The sequence below is a fragment of the Rhipicephalus sanguineus genome, chromosome 4 (genome assembly GCF_013339695.2).
Source record: "Rhipicephalus sanguineus isolate Rsan-2018 chromosome 4, BIME_Rsan_1.4, whole genome shotgun sequence".
Taxonomy (NCBI): domain Eukaryota; kingdom Metazoa; phylum Arthropoda; class Arachnida; order Ixodida; family Ixodidae; genus Rhipicephalus; species Rhipicephalus sanguineus.
The window spans coordinates 9139013-9160706 of NC_051179.1; the positions used below are offsets into that span (position 1 = coordinate 9139013).

The following is a 21694-nucleotide window of genomic DNA, read 5'->3' on the forward strand; positions in this document are numbered from 1 at the left end:
AGAGCGCGGTGCTCAGGTAGAAATAAGTTACAAATGTGACAGTTAGTTCGCTCTCATCCTGTGTATGTTCGTACCGTGCGTCCTTTCTGCGTGAGCAGCACGTTGCAAGTTTCGAGCTGCTTGCCGTTCTTCGCATGACATTACAATTTGTTGCTGTAGCATTCAATCCTTCGCCCTTGCGGAGAATGCGCAACAAACGTTCAACTATGTCTGTGAAGACACGTTTCACTTTCGTGTTATACCGATTCCTATGACAGAGGGAACAGCCATGCTTTTTGCATCACTCGTGTTGGCGCCGACGCCGCGGGACGCCGGTCAATTCTCGCGTTTGATGAGGCATCTAAGGCCGTAATAATTAAGCAGTTAATGAATCGGCGCGTGGTTGCCCGTGGCTGCCGGGACGCGTATGAAACACCGAAAGCAACCGAACCGATCGCGGAGGTCGTTTGGTTTGCAGCAGTCGCGGCGCCTCGTGCACAGGCTCGCGCGAGCATTCGCTAACACGAAGGCTGACCGTGAGTGAGTGAGTGAGTGAAACAACTTTATTCGGTCCACAATAGACGCGAGTAAACTCAACGTCACCTGGCTAGGCCCACTCGGGGACCATCAGGTTAAACCTGACGGCCCTCGCGCGGGTCCTCTGGACGGCCAGGATTTGAGAGGTCTGGTCCTGGGCCTTAATGAACCTCTTCATTTCCGCTTGGGTGAAAGGGGGACCGGCAGAGGCGCAGCGCCACAGGACATGCTCGAAGTCCGCATAACCACCACACAGGGGGCAGTCCGGGCTTGGGAACCGTTCAGGGTACATTGTGTGCAGTGCCGCAAGGCTCGGGTAAGTGCTTGTTTGTAGCAGTCTGAGAGTAACAGCTTGGGCCCTGCATAGCGAGGAGTGTGGTAGAGGCAACGCTCTTCTTGAGAGATAGTGATGCTTACATATCTCGTTGTACGAGCAGAGAGGCTCAGGTCTCCCACGAGATGACGCGTTACCCGGTACACGGTCAGTCAAACCTCGTGCAGCCGAGTGCGCCTCCTCGTTGGGATTGAGCGAGGCACCCTCAATGGTTCCAAGGTGCGCAGGAAACCAGACCAATGAGTGATTTTTGAGATCTTTGACTTTGTGAATGATCTGTAGGACCTGGGGAGGCACCGTGCCCATCTGAAAGGCCTTGATAGCGGCCTTGGAGTCTGAATAAATTGTGTCATGCACACCGTCCGTCAACGCAAGAGCAATGGCAACCTGCTCTGCAACGCTGGAACTAAAGGTGCGGATGGTAGCGCAGCTGATCACTTTGCAATCACAGTCGATGACCACTGAGGAGAAGGCTTCTTCTTGAGTGTACGAAGCAGCATCTACAAAGCAGGCTCGATCCTTGTCCAAGTGGGCACTGGCGAGCAAAGATTTACCCCTGGCTCGTCTTCGCGCTTCGTTGTAGATTGGAAGGCTGACCGTGATCGTAAAATAACAGCGCAAAATACGACGGACGAACACAGAGAGACAAACGAGCGTTGTTTTTTTTTTTAATGCGAAGCATTTCTTAGCGAACCTTTCGCACTTTGAGCATTTCTATCCACGTATCTATCTATCTAGCCGCCTACGTCTGGGTGCTCTCACGATCTCCTCCTTAACTTGGTGTAGACCAACATTGGCATGGTAGGGTAAGAGGATTTGAAGAATATGACTGTCGGGTCATGACATGAATAACGTGAAAATCTTGTCGTGTACGTCGTCAAACCCTCTCCTCCAGACACGTGTGGCACATACCCGTGCCGCGGTATACGGGTATGCGCCACAGGTGAGTGACAATTTATATCTGCCCAGGAACGGCGACAACAAACATTGTTAATTTAAATACGAGAGCTTTAAGAAAAAACCGACATCGGACGCGTTCACCCGGCGAATGGAAAGAATGAAAATTAGGATCCCAGCAGGAAACGAACCCAAGCATTCTGCGTGGCAATCAGGTATTCTACCACAGAGCCAAGCCAGATCTATGAACTCGTTTGGAAAAACAGGCAAGCTATGCAGGCGTAATATCTGTGCAACGTCAATTGTGGTTGTTGTGCTCGCTGTCTAATTTTACAAGAAAGGAATAAACACTACATGTCCTACGATACAGGCGTCATATCAGAGTAATGTCTGTGGTTACAGTGTTGGCTCCGCTTTTATAGCAGTCTAATAAACATACATTTGTATTCCTATGATTCAGCGAGCTATATTGAAGCATTGCTCTGATCCCGGAGGAGTACATTAACGAAAGTTACATATGATATTCACGTGATTGCACCATAAACTCCACTTAGTTGCGATAATACTGGCGTATGTACCCTAACGTGAGGGCTGACGTTTTATCGCACCATAAGTTACCCTTTAAACGCCAGTGTTGTCGGCCTGCCTGGTAAAGCCCACGATGTGCACACAGCTACTATACACTTAAAAATGAATGCACTTACTAAAGAGCGTCGATCCACCTCGTAACGCTGGGCTCAAAGCCATAAAATACAGCATAGAACTACTCGTCGACTGCTTCGCATAAAACCGATTCCCACAACGCGTGGGATCTGTCGAAGTTTTTCTGACTTCCAACTGGTTTATTTATGCGGAAACATAGAAATGTATAGAACTCACATATCACAAGAAACAGAAAAGTACATCATGCGCAGAAAATCCTTTTCTTTATGAAGAAGAGCTATTGAAGGAGTGCTAACGCACTGATCACCAAGCTTATCAACCAAGTCAGCTTCTGTGATCTCACGCGTAATCTGTTCTCGGTTTTTAGCGACGAAACTCGACTTGACAAACAACGGAACGCACCCGCAGCGAGAACAGTGATGAGCTAGATTGCCTTGCTTATATTTTTCTACATTGTACTTGTGTTCAGATAATCTAGAATTGAGGAACCTGCCCGTCTGGCCAATGTACAATTTTCCGCACGATAACGGTAGACGGTATACAACGTTCACTGTGCACTGGACAAACTTTGCTTAATAGTGCATGCTGCAACTTTTTTGCGGTTCGGCTCAGTGATCTTCCAAATCTTAGACAACTTACCACGTGCAGAAAATGCAACACGAACATTAGCTCGCTGAGCTATTTTTTTTTTCCGACCGTGGGAAAGGGTACGCAGATTGGCACAACGGCGGTTTTTGGCTTTTGTGCAGCCAACCTGCAAGTTGACTGCTCAGACCTGTGCTCATTTTTGAGCAAACCCTCAAGTATTGAGGTTAACAAAAGCTTTGGAAGCCCCATGTCTGTTAAACGAAGAGCTTGTCTGTTAAGGCTCTCGGTCATGGAATGAGAACATGATTTTTTAAGCGCACTAGTGAAACATAGCTTAGTTATGCTTCGCTTGACGAGTTTTGAATGCGCGGAGTCACACTGAAGCAAAGGCTTGTGTGCGCGCGGTTCATAAATCCAACTCTGTGTGTTGTCTCTGTGTGTTCGTCCGTCGTCTTTTGCGCTGTTATTTTACGATCATGAGCAACCAAATAGCTCGATTTACCGCCATTGTGATGACCATGATAGGCGTTTTGATGACGGAACTTGTTGCGAAAATATCACCTTCGGTAACCGAGTGTAAAGCACAAAATAGTGTCTAACAAACGTCCGCTTTTTATCTGTGCATCTGATTGCACCTTATAGGTCAGCATGCTACTGCGGAGTTTCCTGCAGACAGAGTATGTCACTGCTAACTGAACGATATACGCAACCGCCATAATGCAACGTCATAATGTGACGAGGTGCGGATGAGCATATCTTAAGGGCCTTTCTCCCTTCGCATTGGCTAAACAGTGCGGTAAGGAACATCATTATTACAAGCCAGGAGAGAAAAAATATATCGAACAACAAGCGAACTTTTTATTTCTTTGACGTTTTGCGGAAGCTTGCTTCAAAGAAACGTTTTTCCCTGTGCAGGCTGACGCTCCTGACCTTGTTGACGTGGACCGCGCTGCTGGTGAGCGCGTTTGGCTCGCTGTTCGCCAAAACGGCGATGACGGTGCGTCAAGCCTGGTGCAGGATGCCATGGGGCGTTATTATCGTCCTCGGGGGCGTCCAGGTTGCCACCAGGCTCGTTGAGGTGCGTCAGTTTGCTGCGGAAGAAGTTCGTCATAGCAACCATCAACAAGAGAGCGTGTTCACTGGGGCTGGTTTGTACGTCGTAAGGAAGACGGGACGAGCACACGACAGACCAAATGCTTCATTTCCAGAAGCGGCACGTAAAGTCATCATGACGTTTACACACACACACACACACACACACACACACACACACACACACACACACACACACACACACACACACACACACACACACACACACACACACACACACACACACACACACACACACACACACACGCGCGCGCACGCACGCACGCACGCACGCACGCGCACACACACACACACGCACGCACGCACGCGCACGCACGCACGCACACACACACACACACACACACACACACACACACACACACACACACACACACAAACGAAATGAAAAAGAATAATGCGCTTTAGCATAGAAGACAGTCCAGTTCTTTCGTTGAACTAGGCTGACGCATGCATCTCCACTTGTGAATACGCAAAATGCTTCAAAAGTCTCACGCGCGCGCTATTCGCGGTATCTTCTATTTTGCCCTCGTCAAAGATCGGGCTGCAACCGCACTTGACACAGTCGGTCGCAAGATGAGTGTAAGGGTTACCGTTCAGTGAAGATTTGTGTTCGCGTAGGCGGTCATTAATGCGCCTGTCCGTTTGCCCAAGCGGGATTTTATGCAAGCCCTGCATTTTACACTCGAGCATACTTCTTAGAATAGTGCTCTCGCACGATATTTTCATCCCTGTTGACTATATCGCATAACACGCTAAGTTTTTTAGAGGCGTTACAGACAGCCTTTACTACTGTCTTATCCTGAACTTTCATGTTGTGGGAAACCCGCTGCAAATATATGCTATGACCACGGCGTCGCTATGACCGCAAGCCTAGATTTTTTAAAGGAGGTGTCTGAATTTGTTCTCCACGGTTTCGTAACACTCTGACGACAAGTGCAACAACACGGCACAAGGTGCTGTTCGGCCAGCCTGATAGTTTTCTTCTGTCAACCTTTGTTGAAAAGCTCTGTTCGACAGAGTGCTCGCACGAACGCCCGAGAGCGGCCCGCCTTGCCGAGGCCTCGTTTGACCACTATGGAGTCTGCAGGGAAAGAAGCTCTTTCCGTGAGCGAGGCGCATATATTACGCCGACACCAGAGCCCTTTTTAAGTGCGAAGCATTTCTTAGCGAACCCAAGCCGTATACCGCGATCCACGGTAAGCGCCATAGGTGACTGACAGTTTATACCTTCCCAGAAAAGGCGAGAACGTATATACATTGTTAATTTAAATGCGAGGGCGTAAATAAAAACCGACATCGGCTGCGTTGACCCTATGAATACAGAGAAAAAATCAGAATCCCAGCAGGAATCGAACCCAAGCATTCTGTGTGGCAGTCAGCTATTCTTCCACAGATCCACGCCACGTCTTGAAACCTGCTTTGGAAAAAGGCCCTACGCAGGTGTAACGTCGGTGCAACGTCAATTGTGGTTGCAATGCTAGCCATCTATTTTTTATAACAAAGCGATAAACATTACCTAGGTGGCGTTTTTTTTTTTTTCTAAAAGAGCCAAATGCACTTTAACTGAAACTGAGAAAAACGCACTTTTTTTTGCTGCTGCCAATATGGTCGGGCCTGCTCCAACGATTTTTTTGCCACTGTGTTCCTGTCCCCTAAATATCTCAAATCTATATGCGGCTAAAATCTGTATCCGTCTTTAGCGGCTGAGCATTGCTTGCTGCCGTTCGTAGCGGTTCCGGAAAAACCGCAGTGGGAGCTGAGCGGGTTGAGAGACGCGGCAATGTTGGCACGCCCGTTTTCGGTGACGTTAAACTTCACCTCCACTAGTTCACGGCGTGGCCGCTTGGCGCGGCAGCTTGCGAGAAACGCATTAAATAAATTATTTTCCGCTAATCCCTGTCTGAAATGAAGGTTATGTCTGCCGATATCAGCAGCAAGTTTTTCAGCTTGGCTGAAAATCTCGGCAGCAACAATTTTGTTCAGTATCTCTTTAACATAACATAAAACGCGGAAAGTTTTAGGAAATAAGTTGATTCAGGGCAAGGCACTAGGCCGAATTAAATACTGAGCCGAGTTGCTCATTGGTCATCGCGCCGTTATAAAGAGGACGCTTGATCGCAGCATCCATCCATAAAGATTGGTGAGACGGGAAGTTTGCAACCAAGTACAAGGTAATCCAAACAGCCAACGAGGTGTCACGAAAAAAAAAAAGTGTTAGTGAAACAGGGACGGCATGGCGAATAATTGAAACGAAAAAGACCATGGAGACTTGCAGAGCCGAGAAAAAAAGACATCGCTATAGGGAATGATATCGCTTTGCTATGTGAAGCCCGAGCTGCCTGCCCGGGGGAAATTACAGGCGCTATGTTTGCCTCTCTTGTGCCATCCAAGCTCAATATATGATACCAACAAGCCCATGTAGCCACCCTTATAAATTTTGTGTCTCTAAGTCGAAGTAGCGTCGCAAACATAAGTTATTTCGTTATATCCGAGTGTAGACGACAGGCGGCTCTGACAATTCGACATTCTGGCTGGCGAAAAATCCTAGACACGAAACGCATTATTCTAGGCTTCAAACCCACCATAGGCGTGCGCACAGGGGGGGGGGGGCAGGGGGGGCGGCCGCACCCCCTAATCACCTAAGAGGGGGGCGCGAAAACTGCCCCGTACGTTGACCTTTCTAGTCATCTAAGAGAGGGGGAGGCGCGAAATACATTGACTTAGTAGGGTGGGGGGGGGGCGCTGCGATGAACCTTTGCCCCCCCCCCCCCCCTCTGATGGGCAACCCTGCGCACGCCTATGACACCTACTACAAACGAGGTATATTTACCTGTCTCCTTGCGGCAATTCAAAGTTGGGTTCGCACGGTGGCCCAGCCAGTCAAATGCGCTGTTTTTCGTTTTTTCGCCGGATGACCGAAATATCTGCAACTTTTTTAAACGATTAGACGAATGCGGCTGTGAAATGTATTTCAATATTTATTTTGCTTTTTATGTTACCTTTTGAGTTTTGAGCCTCGCGCAAACCAGATATTTGTTCGTTACTGCCGATATCGCGACTGTCGCGTTTTGGTTTCGTTATAAAAAGAGTGAATGTCACTGACCAAACGTGACCAACAAAAGCTGGCATTCAGTTCAATATAACTGATATTTGGCTGTATCAGTGTTCGTTATAGCGAGGTTCGTAACACACTGCATGCACGCTAATCGCTTGCGCCTTTTTTGCTTCCGTCGACTCGAAGAGAACGTGACGCTTTTCGTTTTGTTTCGAGGATTACTCACAAGCCAAGCACGTGGATGATGTCTTCCGTGAAAGCGGTCTTGCAGTGCGTGAATTAACGAAGGTCTGCCGGCGCCTTCGGACAAGAATGCTGTGCCCCGTAAACTTGCGATGTTGCACAACTCTTCCGCCAGTTGAGATGCACGGGGGTGCAATCAAAAGCAAGGTTATCGAAAAGATGTGCCGACCGTCAAACAGCCTACAGGCGACGATGAGCCTAAGTTAATCGGCGATTTGCTTGGCATGCAGGAGTACGACTTGCTGCCCCAGCTATTCAAGATGTTCAAGCCGACTTTCTGGACAGCGCGGTCGCACATCGAGGTGCAGGCTATTCTGGCCACCATCTCCTCCATGCTGGCCGAGGCCACCAACAACCGGACGCTCAGCGTGCTCATGATGCCCATCGTGCAGGACATCGTGGGTGGACTTATGCAAAACATCCCTCACGCATAATTAGTGCTCACATACGAGAGATGTTTCTTATTGGCTAATTGTGGCTGCAAACCTTGTTGTCACGCTGCCATGCACACCTCTTACGCTGAACCTAGCCACATTTCGTTTTTTTTTTTTAATGCGAAGCATTTCTTAGTGAACCCAAGGCACTTTGAGCGTTTATCTATCTATCTATCTATCTATCTATCTATCTATCTATCTAGCCGGCCGCCTACGTCTGGGTGCTCTTGTGTTTGCCTCCTTAATTTGATGTAGACCAAAAGTGGCATGGGAGGGTAAAAGGGTTTGACGAATATGACTGTCTGGTCATGCCATGAATAACGTCAAAATCCTGTCGCGTACGTCGTCAAACCCTTTCCTCCAGACACGTGTGGCACGTACTCGTTTACCACGGGCTGCGGTGTACAGGTATGCGCCACAGCTGATTGACAGTTTATATCTGCACACGAACGGCGAGAACAGACATCGGTAGTTTAAACGCGAAAGCGTTAAGAAAACCCGACATCGGCAGCGTTGACCCGATGATTGCAAAGAATAAAAATCAGGACCCAGCAGGAATCGAACCCAAGCATCCTGTGCGGCGGTCAGGTATTCTACCACAGAGCCACGCCGCGTCGTGAAACTGCTTTGGAAAAAGACCCTATGCAGTTCTGGCTATCTAATTTTATAACAAAGCAATAATATGTACTCCTATGATACAGGCGTCACGCCGGGTTAACGTCACTTGTGCTTCCAGTGTAGGCTCCGCCTTTTATAGATGTCTGTAAAGCATTACATTTCTATTCCTGTGATTCAGCAAGCTATATTCAAGCGTCGCTCGAGCCCGCGGAGGCATGCGCTAACGAAAGTTACGTAGGATATTCACATCATCGCACCGTAAAGTGCACTTCGTTTCAATAATAGTGACGTCTGTGCTCTAAAGTGAGTGCTGACGTTACGTTAGACCATAAGTTACCTTTTTAGCGCCAGTGTAGTCGACGTGCCTGTTAAAGCCACGATGTGCACACAACTACTACGCGTACAAAAACACGTCGATCTACCTCGTAACGCTTGGCTGAAAGCCCAAAAAAACATGGCTGATCCCTCCGTCATAGGAATCGGTATAACACGAAAGTGAAACGTGTCTTCACAGTAGTAGTGCTTATTGTGTAATGATATATGAGAGCTTGTACAATGTCTATTTGTGTTTGGCAGCTATAGCACCGTTTGACGTGGATGCACCCATGTTGACATCATGTCTCTATCGCGACGACTAACGCCCATGATCATGATTAAACCGTTGTGGTAGGTGACGGTGTGAACATATATTTGGACACAGCGAATCATGAATCCCGCGTAAGAATGATATCAACAAGCTCATAATCAACACTGGTACCCGGTATGCACTTCTTCAAAGCGTCGTCAATTAAGGAGAGAAACGGCACGGTGTGCGCTTTCTAGTAATGGGTAGCCGACGCCTGTGCTCATGCATACATAACACGCACACTGCGCTTCAGCAACACGAGAGGTAGAGGTTCGTAGCCTGAGCCGCAAACGCGTGCGTCCCGCTGGCCTCTGTCTCGCAAGCGCTGCTCTCGCTCCACCAAGGCACGACATTCGCCCGTCGAAATCGCGTCCTTTCTGCAACACATATTGCAGCAGTTTTGTTAGTCGGTGCTCTCGCAATCGAAGCATTCGGCGGCGGAGAAATCCCGTTAGTGCACGTGGAAGCTGCACTACTCTGATGAGCCGACGCACGCTAACACGAAGCCAAAGGCAAAGAACGTAACTGCGTCAAGGGTGCCTCGGCGACGCCAGCGCGGCCAGTCTAGCTCTCTGGTATCGAGACGCTTTAACCATGACCTCCGATATCACGTGCAATCTCGGAGTAAGCGCTAGTAAGTGTGGATCGTGAAGCATTACTTATTTTTACCTCCCGCAGACGGCGGCACCGCCCCGCTCCGCCCGCCGCGAAAGAGAATGTGTGAAAGATATAAGGCGCGTTCGCGCCGTATTATCAACTCCCGAGTTGGCTTATTCGGTAGGGCGTCGGGCGCTTGCCGTCGCGGCCGCAACGTCGTGGGTTCGATTCCCAGCGGGGTATCTTTTCCTTCATTTTTTTCTTTCTCACCCGTTGGCGTCCATTTCATCAACGTCATATCCGTGACGCATGTACTTGGTGGACCCCGGCATAAAACACTATCGTGTTAAAAATGCAGCATAGACAACTATTGTATACTCGCTGACTGCTGCGCATGAAACCGATTTCCACAAGACGGAGGATCTGCCGATCTTTTTTTCTTTTTTTTTTGTGGGTCGTTTTCTGCGAGTACAGCGATTTTATATGTGCGCTTAAATTGCGCCACACATGACGTCAATTTCCCTTGATGCGCGCTTTAAAGGGACGCGTTTCATTTTCCTTTTATTACGTACGAGCCGAGTTAAATATTTACTCTTTTACGGACTACGTTTTTTTAATGTAGAAATAGTAGTTCTTTTTTCATCCCGTGTTAGGTTTCTTAGCGAGCGTAGTCAGAGTAACCTTTACTGCCATTTACAAAGATTTTTCGGTGATGTCCGAGAATTATTTCTGAAGCTCAGTTTCTTGGAACTGATGTCTTGAATAACTACGGTAGCACGAGGTAACGGGACACAGGAAGAACACGGAGACACACACCTGTCTCCGTGTTCTTCTTGTGCCACCATAGTTACTCAAGAATGCCGCACCAACAAGCACGCCACTTTACTTGACGTAGTAGTATTTATTTACTCCCGTAACTCAGTTTTCACGCCTATTTCTGATGGTTAAAAAAAAGCCATGGCATTTCCCATTAAATTCACATCGAAGGACGCAGTTTGGATGACAGGTAAACAGCGTTGGCTGTCTGGTTAGGTTTGATTACTCAAGTCCAACCAAATCAATATTCAAGAGCCGACCTTTCGGAGGTGGCTCGGCTCCTGTGGGCCAGCAGCGGTGAGCGGGTCGACGAGGGAAGTTGGATGTGCTCCCAACAAGGGCTGCAGAAATAGCGTCCTCTCGTTCAACCCCCATTTTCTGTCTGGTTCTGCGCTGCGCAGGGAGGAGCGAAGACTGTGGGTGTAAACAGGGGCAGGTTTCATTGACAAGGGTTCAATTTGTTTGGATATGCCAGGACCCAAGTAATAGCCGTAATCTCGTTCCAACTGGAACGAACTACGGTTCTTCGGAATGTGAGGCTTTAGGATGTCTCGCAGCATTGCGGACGTCATTGTGGTGCTGTCGTAGTTTTTCTTCGAGGTTTCACAGCTAGCGCAAGGGATTTCGTATACTACGCCTCTCTCTTTCGGTGTCCGGTATTCGGCAGCGAATGTGCGCCACTCGGTTGCGTTCTCTTTGAGGACACGAGCGGTGCTTTCGCCTCGGACAGGAGGGCGGCGTATTTCTGTGGTGGCGTTGACTCGGGGGCGCCTGCGCTGCTGTGTTTTTGGAAGTGGATTGATTTCCGGATAAAAGTTTTTGGGTAGCCGTTCTTGCCGAGTTCCATGAATATCGTGTGTTCTTTTGTTTTTTCGAGTTCTGTGCTGCAGTGCGTTTCGCCTCTTCGCATTAATGTCTTTATGACCGATGTGGATTTTTGGGCGATATGAATTGCGAAGGTACGGACTTGTGTTGGTGGGTTTCGGTATACTGAAAATTGTAGAGAGCTTTAGGGTTACGAGAAGATCCGAAAATGGCAGATAGTCTTTATATTTGAAGGGTGAACTGAATTTGTGGGGTTCGATGGAATTTAGAGAGATTTAGGTTCAGTGAACAGTAAGGAGCTATAAATCTGCAATATTAATCGGTCAGCGGTGACGCGTTGCCAGTAACTAGCTACGTGGTGCATCTCCCGGTGCTCGGTCGTTTGTCCTGTGTGCCTTGTGTTCCTGCTATTCAAGATGAACACCACGCCCAGGTGATTGGGCGAGTCGGTGCAACACAGCTTGAGTGGGCCGCGGCGGCCGTATTTCAGCGGAGGCTAGAGGCCCGCGTACCTACAGATTCAGGTGCTCCTTAAAGAACAGCTGGTGGTCAAAATTTCTGGAGCCCTTCACTGTACGGCGTCCCTCAAAATCATGTCATGGCTTTGGGACGTAAAACCCCAACGATTATTATTATTATTATTATTATTATTATTATTATTATTATTATTATTATTATTATTATTATTATTATTATTATTATTATTATTATAGTTTGAGTTTGAAGAGACGTAAGCAAAGAAGGAAAAAGGCAGACGACAGGATGAGCGCTAAACTTGCAACTGATCTTTATTCCATGATCCGACTGCACATTAGATGGATCGCTCACAACACTCGTGACAGGAAAAAAAGAAGCAGTAAGAACACAAACACATCTTCAAACTTACAAAAAGTACATGACAGCAGCTCACTGGACGCATGTTGTCCGTAAATCAAGTTATTTTCTTTATAAAGATTGCGGCAGTCAACTGACGCCCACCTTGACACTTTTCGCAATATCATCTCGCTCAGTCAATTCGCCCAGTTTGACACTCATTGAACGTATATAGAAACTGAGCGACGCCTCCTTACTTTCTTTGTTGCGCTAATAATTTTAGCAGAGTGATGAAATCTGACCAATATGGCCGCCAAAAGCGAAACGCGGAAGAGCCATACTCTTCAGGGATGTCCAGAATGAGCGAGCGTCGTGATATCAACCATCCATCTACTTCGAGTGCGAGGGCTGCGATTCTGGCACGCATGGCGCCTGTAGGTTAACAAATGCAGAACACCACAACTGCAATAGTTGTAGCGAACAGTGACGTCATTCTGGTCGTCTGCTAGCGTGCTCACCTGCGCTTCGGTTTCGGTTTTGCCGGCGAATTTGGTCGAGTTTCATTTCTTACCAGAGGCCGGTTTTTCCAAATCTAAAAGCGGCAATGAGCAGGAAAGCATCCAATTCTTACATTCGACCCTGCCACCTACTAAATGAAATGGTAATTTAATTTCTTTAATTACTGCCGTGATTGATGTCTTGTAAATTTAAGATGTCTGCCACTACAGCAAAAGTAACTATGAAGGTAGCAATCTTATATTTCATATTTTTGAGGATTTTCGGACAGATTTCCTGAAACAGCCTGTATAGCGCAAGCGCGCGACAAGTGCATCTGTTTGGCCGTACTGAAAGTGGCTCGTGGCCATGCAGACCAATGCTTGGCTTCGCAGGCGGAGACCAAGAACGTGTACCCGATGTACTACGCCATCCCGGTGGTTGTGGGCGCGTCCAGCAACGTCATCATGCCCGTCTCAATCCCCATGGTGGTCATGCACGACGTAGGACGTGTGCCCTTCGTCAGACTCGTACGTGCGGCAACGTCCATGCTCATCACAACTCCAGAGGGTTGCGGCGACGAAACAGAATGAGATGTCGCGGTGCCCGTGATGATGGTTACGACGGCCAAAGGTTTTGAATCGCGCATTGGCTCACACCTGAATGTGCTGCCTACAGCTCTCGAATGTATGCTCAGAGGACTAAGGGAATGAGTGTGGCATTGAAGAGAAACTTCAATGCCACACTCATTCCCTTAGCCCGCGCTCTTCACAACATCCCTCACCTTCACCACACCCTCTATGCAGACGACATCACACTGTGGACCACACACGGTAGTGATGGCGACATAGAGAAAACCTTACAAACCGCCGCAAACATCACACAACAACACGCACAAAGCATTGGTCTCTCCTGTTCCCCAGAAAAATCTGAGCTGTTTATCATACGCCCTTCACCACGCACTCTTCCCACTGCCCCGATCACTGTAACTCTGGCCGGTCGCCCTATCCCAGAGGTCGACACAATCCGGATCTTGGGCCTTCACATCCAAAACAACGGCCGTAACACTTTCACTATCCGGATACTCAAGCGGGTGACGGAAGCGCTATCGCACCTCGTCCGCAGAGTTTCTGGCAAACACTATGGTATGAAGGAACACGATTTGTGTCGCCTCATTCATGCCTTCATACTGAGCCGCTTCCTATATACAATCCCGTATCTCCGACTTCGACAAGAAGAAATAGCCACCCTGGATGCCATGCTTCGTAAAGCCTACAAGGTGGCCCTACACCTCCCCCCTAACACACAGACCACTAAACTTCTTCAGCTTGGGCTCCATAACACCACACAGGAACTCATTGAGGCCCACAGACGAGCGCAATACACTCGTCTAGCTCAGTCTTTCACCGGACGCTACATCCTTGACACCCTCAATATTCACATACCAGCAGCCGACCCCACACTTCTACCAATCCCCCGACCCATACACACACAGCTCATAGTAAAACCTCTCCCAAGAAACACCCACGTTACCTACCATTCGGCCCGCCGCAAGGCACGTGCAAAAGCTCTCCACAAATACTACGGTTCTGAAGAGGACGCCGTATGGGTGGATGCAGCTTGCACGGGCGACGACGCGGCAGTTGCAGTCGTTGATCGCACACTCCGACCCATCGCAACTCTCCGCCTTCCTCCTGCGTCCACACCGGAATCCTCGGAAGAAGCGGCGATCGCGCTTGCCCTCACACAGACTGACGCCCGGTACGTTCTTTCCGACTCGAAAACCGCGATCCTAAATTTCGCGCGAGGACGAGTCCACGAGACCGCTTTCCAAATTCTCAGCTCGCCCACCAAAAACCCGGCCCGCCATGTGGAGCTGATCTGGGTGCCTGCGCACTCTGGGAATCCCGGCAACGAAGCCGCCAATGACCACGCCCGAGGTCTCATCAACCGGGCGGCGGCGGAATCGGAGTCGGGCTCTTCTAGGGAGCGCATGCATTCGTTCAACGAGATTACCCAGTCATACCGCGCCGAACGCCAGCTATACCCCCCACCCCACCGATCCCTGAAAAATTTTCACCAAATATTATGGCGCCGCCTTCAGACTCGCACCCTTCCCTCCCCCTACTTCTTTTCCCGCATTTACCCGGGAGCGTACGCCCCGTCCTGTGCTCAATGCACTCATCCCCACGCTACCCTCACCCACATTCTCATGGAATGCCCGGCGGACCCTCCCCCGCGGGGCCCGGAGCCACTGACCACATGGGAGGAATGGGAGACCCTGCTGCGCTCGACGGACCCGGCCAAGCAGAAGATCGCCACTGACCGGGCCGCCCACGTCATGGAACTGCATGAACTCATGAACGCATAGCGCAGTGGGGTCGTGCGGGGACCCTGGGACGTACGTGCCCAAATCCCTTGGTCAAATAAAGTTTTACCTCCTCCTCAGAGGAACGGGCAGGCGCCAATTTTCTTCCGGCAATCCGTGGCCTTTTTTCGTGGCCTCCGCGATTAGCTCCCGTATTCACGCTGCCGGAGCTAATTGCGAAGGCCACGTTCCTTCTACGTGGCCTCAGATCCGCGAGTGTGGCGATATGGGCTTACCTTGACTGGCGGAGCACTGGCGGAGAACGAAAGGAAGATACACGTCTCGCAACAATGAATCTCTTGATCGATCCGAACAAAAGTGTCTTAGGTACACGTCACCGATCACGTGACGCTCATAACATCCGGGGAGCAAGATAGTTAAACAGAGCGAAACAACTCAAGAACCAAAACAGACCACTCGAACAAGATTAGAGAATAATATATCGCCCACCGAGGTGGTGATGCGGCTACGGTGCTCGGCTGCTGACCCGAAGGTCGCGGGTTCGATCGCGGCCGCATTTCGATGGAGGCGAAATGCTAGAGGTCCGTGCACTGTGCGATGTCAGTGCACGTTAAAGAACACCAGATGGTCGAAATTTCCAGAGCACTCCACTACGGCGTCCCTCATAATCGTATCGTGGTTCTGGGACGTTAAACCCCAGATATTATTATTTGACAATAATATATGTTACGGCTTCGGCAAGAAACTCCGTTCTTTATCGGACAGTGTTAGCGAAGTTTTGCTGACGCAATAATAGCGAATCTGTTCACTTTCCTTTATCAAACGGATGATTTCGCGCTTGCTCTTTCCAGCTATGACGGTTTTGTCAAAGAGGTACAGAAGCGCATTAATGGAAACGAATTACAAGAAAACCATCTGCAGGCGTCTCGCTATATTTGTAGTAGTGCTCTCTCTACCGCTTGGACGATAACGGAATGCGACAAACTGCACTCAACAAGCTTCCTTTTGTAAAATCACCTTCACTTGGATGAGTTCTTCCACTCACACTTCGCAGTTTTTTTAGGCGTTGATAACACGGCCTGTACGTTTCCCCGAGCAGCTGTTTTCTTTAAGTTGTACGAAACTTGGTGGATATAGGGAATGACGGCTATCAAAAGGTGGAATGATGTTCGTGCTAGATACACCATGATTGCTTTTACTACGCCGGTATGTACCTATAGACTGATACTAGCGTAGCAATACGATAAGCGGACTTGGAGAGTTGATAAACTTGCTTATTGAAAGTGTTTTGTAGTAAATGGCAACATAACTTGTCAAGTGCATTGTTAAAAGACATCTTCGTAATATCACGTTTCATCAATTTAAAATGGCTGTAATGAAATGGTAAAAGCGCCTTTTTAGCTCTTGGCGCATAACACCAACAGGAGCGCTGACGTGTTCATTAAAAGTTTACTTCTAGGAACCTTATGGGCGTGTCAGCAGTATTTCGATAGTCAGGACGAGGGGGTGAAAACATTTACGTATATTAAAAATGATGTCATAACAGTCTCTCTGGAATTGCTCAAAGGAGAAATCCAACACAATAAAAACAACCACATACATATATAAAAAAATGCATGCATTTTCCGTGTGACACCGGGCGTAGGGGCAAGGCACTATCGAACTTCGCTAAAAACAAATCACTTCAAACGGGAAGGAGCCAGTGCGAACCCCGTTCTTTCGTTCCACTCAGTGAAGGCTGAAGAAAGGTAATTCTAAAAAACCACCGACGGAGACACCCGCTTCAGAGAGAACATTTACGTATTCATGAATGCATTGTTCGACACACCGTCATCGTGCGGTAAGGAATAGCCATCCGTCACAACTATGGAGAAGACCTTCAGGCCAACGTCACCCTGAACGTGGGATCGTAACACGCATAGTGTGCATAGAGAACAATCTGCATTTCGCATGGTGGCCGCGCAGCGCTGGGGCTGAACTGTCACGACACGCCGTTTGCCATGGCGTTCTGTGCCGACCATGATTACTTCACCAAATAGTAGCGTGGTCTGACGGTACATCTTGGGAGGTTTGGAAGAATGGATAACCGTTGGTGTCACTAGGACGACGTCTTGCTACCAGCAGGGTGTCGGAACGAAATGTTTTTACTTTCGGTTTTAGTTTCGTTCCACCGCAAAAAGTTCCGTTCCGTTTCTGTTCCGAAACAAAAAAAAAAATGTTCCGTAACGGTTTGTAACTTTTTTTGTGTGTGTATGCAAAAATTTGAAGTTAAGGTAATCATAAAAAAAAACATTTGATTTGTGCTGCAGTTACTTGCCCTCCTCTTACCAAAGTGGGACAGTGGTAAAACACGTTCTTCCCACGTTCTTCAGAGCGGAAGTAACTGTACCACGAATTGCTACCAACTAGCACAAACCAGTATACCCTTCGAAGTCATGGTATTTATTTTCTCAACAGTCAATTACGATTTTTTGTAGTGGGCTCAATGCTTTGTGTCAAGGAAGTGAGCACGATCTCAGAAGCAGCACGTCATTGAGCGTACCCTCTGATGTGCGAGACCGCTGTTATGATAAAAAAAGATCGCCAGGCCTGCGCAGAACACGCAGCACAGTCACAGTGAAAGCTGAAAGAGCGGCCTTTCTAGTGCCCGTTGTAGACTCTTTTCGGGCAACTAATACAAGTACATATGCGAGGTACCCACTACGCCATAAATCGCCGTAGTTTTTCTGAAGTAGAGAAGCAGCCACTATGGCATTTTTCGTCAATTTTCGGAGAATCGTGGTACCCGCTACACATCTGTATGGTATTACGTGCACTTTCTGCTGTTGCTGATGACGATGAAGAATTATGGCTGAGCCCTTTGTAGATCATTGCTCGCGCCCTAACTTCGTTGCTGACTCTAATGACTATCGCCAGGTATACCACATCACTTCTCACTGCACGTGTGAAGGATTGAATAAAGACAAACTCAAATTTCGTTATAAATGAAAAACTTGTATTCTTAGATATGAAACAAAGAAAGAGCACGAAGAGAGAGAGAAACAACTTTACTGACGGCACAGCGAGGTCGTTGAATTTAGCTTGCCGGTGGTTCGAATGGTGGTGGCAAGTAGATCGCCACGATCTTTTCGGCCCAGTTAATAACTTCTGTCTGAATACGTTACATCTCAGCGTTTGGACACGCGTCCGCTCTCTACTAGATCGTATGAGCGTCTCTCAAAACACGCACGCACGCAGTCCGTCCCCTCCTGCTGACGTAACTACACACCACCCTCACAAGCACAACACACGCGGAGCGACGCCCTGCTCTTCTGTCAACACCGCGGTCAAAGGTTGCCCCGCCGAGGCTATGTTGGCGGAGGTGGCGCGGTCTCACGGTTTCAGACCCTCGACGCCGGCAGACGAGGAGTTGTGGTGCTTTCCTGGAAAAGCGTCTTGACTGCGCGCGTCACGTTCAACAAGTACAGATCGAAACAACATAGAAATTGGCAATTTGAGCGTTTCTCAAAATAGAAATTGGCCTTTGGCAATTTGAGCGTTTCCATCTATCTATCTATCTATCTAGCCGCCTACGACTTTGCGCCCGTTTACCACGGGCCGTGGTGAATGGGTATGCGCCACAGGTGATTGAAAGTTTATATCTTCCCAGGAACAGGGAGAACATAAATTGGTAATTTAAATGCGAGAGCGTAAAGAAATACCGACATCGGCAATGTTGACGCAATGAAGAAAAATCAGGATCCCAACAGGAATCGAACCCAAGCATTCTGAGTCGCAGTCAGGTATTTTATCACAGAGCCATGCCACGCCTTGAAACTGCTCTGGAAAAAGGCCCTGTGCAGGCGTAATGTCGGAGCAGCGTCAATTCTGATTCCAGTGCTGGCTATCTAATTTTATAAAAAAGCAATGAACATTACATATGTGCTCCTATGATACGGGAGTAATGCGGGTTAACGTATATTGTGTTTAGTGTTTGCTCCGCTTTCATAGAAGTCCAACAAACATTACATTTGTATTCCTATGATTCAGCAAGCTATACTGAAGCATTGCTCTGATCCCGGAGGAGTACATTAACGAAAGTTACATATGATATTCACGTGATTGCACCATAAAGTCCACTTAGTTGCGATAATACTCACGACTGTGCTCCTTAAGTTACCCCCCTTTAAACGCCAGTGTAGTTGCCGTGCCTGGTAAGGCCGCGATGTGCACACAACTACTACGCTTACAAAAACACGTCGATCCAGTTCGTAACGCTTGGATGAAAGCCAAGAAATGTAGCATAGACAACTACTCGCTGATTGCTTCGCATGAAACCGATTCGCACAAGGCGTGGGATCTGCCGAATTCTTGCCTTGTTTCACGCGATAGCGGTTACGGACACCGGCGGACAACTATGGCACCAAAATCGGCTGTTGTGATCCCGTAACAGCTTTCGTTGTCACAAACTACAGCGCCGACAATGCCCTCTCCACGCTGGCCTGCGTGAAAGGCACGCAAAAGTAGATTTGCGTTAATATAAACATCTCTGGTTGCCACTGTTTTCGTTTTTTCGGACAATTTGAACATACCTTTGCTTTGGAATTCCTGCCTGAGGTACGCGCTAATGCTGTACACTGAGATATGCGTAATCGCACACGTTGCATGACCTCACTTGTTCCGGATTTCCAAGTTTTCTGGTGAACCGAAAAACGACTTAAAAATTTTCGGTTTCACTCCGGAACGAAATAATAGAAAACGTTTCGGTTACGTTTTCGTTCCAGTCAAAAATATCGATCTTTTTTCGTTTTTCGTTTTTGGTTTTCGTTCCGTTCCGACACTCTGGCTACCAGTATTATTATATTGTATACCACACCGCAGCACCGATCTCATATAGCTGCACTTATAACGAGCGCTGAATCGGTAACAAAAAAACAGTTGTAGGCAGCAACGGCTGCTCGGGATTCTCAAATGGAGCATGTCCGAGCTGTTGCGGCCGCAAAGCAAGCATCCCTTTTTTATGCGCAGTTGGTGCTGGGCATAGTGCTCAAGATGGTGCTCGTCGGCGTGGTCCTGCTCACAGTAAACGCCATCGGCCGGACCCTCTACGACTGGGGCAACCAGCACGTCGTTCCCGACGCCTGACAAAAGAAGACAATGATTTTTTTTGCATACATTATGACCCCTGCGTGCATAGACTCGAACGCCTGTATAGGCCTTGGCGGCAAGCATGTAATGACGTTATTGCGCTTTTTTCTGTCGTGCCTGTGAATACTGGTGTCGTCCCTGCACGTTCTCGATTATAGAAACTGCATCGCATTAAATTGGGCTACTTCGTTCCATCAGGTTATGCTACGCTTTCCGTGATCTTATCGTCAGCGCAACAAATCTAGATGAACTTCGCCAGCTCGCCAGTCAAACATTCATGGCCACTCTGGCAACGGCTCGTGAAAACACCGGTATTTGCTACCACGGAGAATAAAATATCAAAAATATATTTTTCTTATTCTCACGTACCATGCTGTATTCTATTTCGAGACACAACTTCCCCGTAATTTCAAAACAGCGTGGCGTTCCAACCGAAGCTTTTTATCGCTGTATTAGTGCTTTAAATGTTTCCCTCGTGTGCAAATTTAACGCGAAAGCGTTAAAGAGCCGGTGTCACAGAGATTGCGGCGTCGGCGGCGTTGTCCGCAAGTGAAAAATCGCGATGTATCGCAATGAAGCACAAAAAAAAACTTTGCACAGCCACGCATCATTCTATTTGAAAATAATCGCTAAAACTACGCCTTCGCGAATGACAAGCACATCGCAACAGCTCGCCGTGACTCACGACCCCGAGAGGTAGGCCTAGCATGGCGGACGCCGGCCGTCGCCTACGCCGCTCGCGATCACACGTGAGCTCGTCATAGAGCGCTTGTTTTTGCCAACAATATTAAGCTTTGTACTCGCATGTAACGCGTTAGCATACGCTATTAACTTTCTCGATGTCATCGATGTGAAAAGCAAAGGTGGAAACGAAGCGAGCCGGCTCGCCGAGACGAAGGTGTCGCTGTGTTTACCTGCGAAATGGCCTTGCATCGCTGGTCGCGATCTCGCTAGTGGTTTGGAAACGGGCACTGTCTTGCAGAAATGACACACTTCAAACATCACTTTATTCAATCGGGAATTATTTCACGTCACAAACAAAATGTACTCGATGTTTATCACGCCGCCGCGAGCGGCGATCGCGGCAATTGCTCCGAGGCTCGACTCCACCGACGCGCCTTGGCCACGGTGACCGGAGCGGCGACGTGGAGAGGGCGCCACCAGCGGCGTGACTACACACGTCTCCCGAGCTGTCATTGGCTGCGGCCTTCCGACGGTCCGATGCGGAGGCGAAAATATCTGCCCGGTTGGATACACGCCGGACATGCGATGCGGCGATCCGATGCGATGAAACGTCACAAAACGTCACCATTCCGGCTGCCGCATCGCCGCGCCGGACGTCGCATCGGATGGAAAATCGTACCGTCTGTCTCGGCCTTAAAAATGTCACGCGAGAAGAAAATTTGGTTGAAAAGCGAGATCCAAAACATGTTAGACGCTGGCATAATACGGCCATCGGTGTCCGCGTTCGCCTCACCTATTGCGCTGGCGCTCAAAGAAGATGGATCTCTGAGGCTATGTACTGACCAGCGTTGCCATATGGTGAAATACGGCACCAGATTGGGAAAATCTGGTGAAAATTGGGGGCTGCTGGTGTTGAGGTGCC

At 48.5% G+C, this 21694-nt stretch overlaps 1 protein-coding gene across 1 annotated transcript in view; it reads left to right on the forward strand.

Annotated features, from left to right (window-relative positions):
• The window catches only part of LOC119389342 (solute carrier family 13 member 5), a 41187-nt gene extending 20786 nt beyond the window's left edge, over positions 1-20401 (forward strand). Inside the window, exons 3-6 of the mRNA XM_037656557.2 lie at positions 3914-4076; positions 7640-7807; positions 13028-13162; positions 19969-20401. Of these exons, the coding sequence (XP_037512485.2) occupies positions 3914-4076; positions 7640-7807; positions 13028-13162; positions 19969-20085 (583 nt within the window). The 3' untranslated portion in view covers positions 20086-20401. The remainder of the gene's footprint in view (positions 1-3913; positions 4077-7639; positions 7808-13027; positions 13163-19968) is intronic.
• The last annotated feature ends 1293 nt before the right edge of the window (positions 20402-21694 follow it).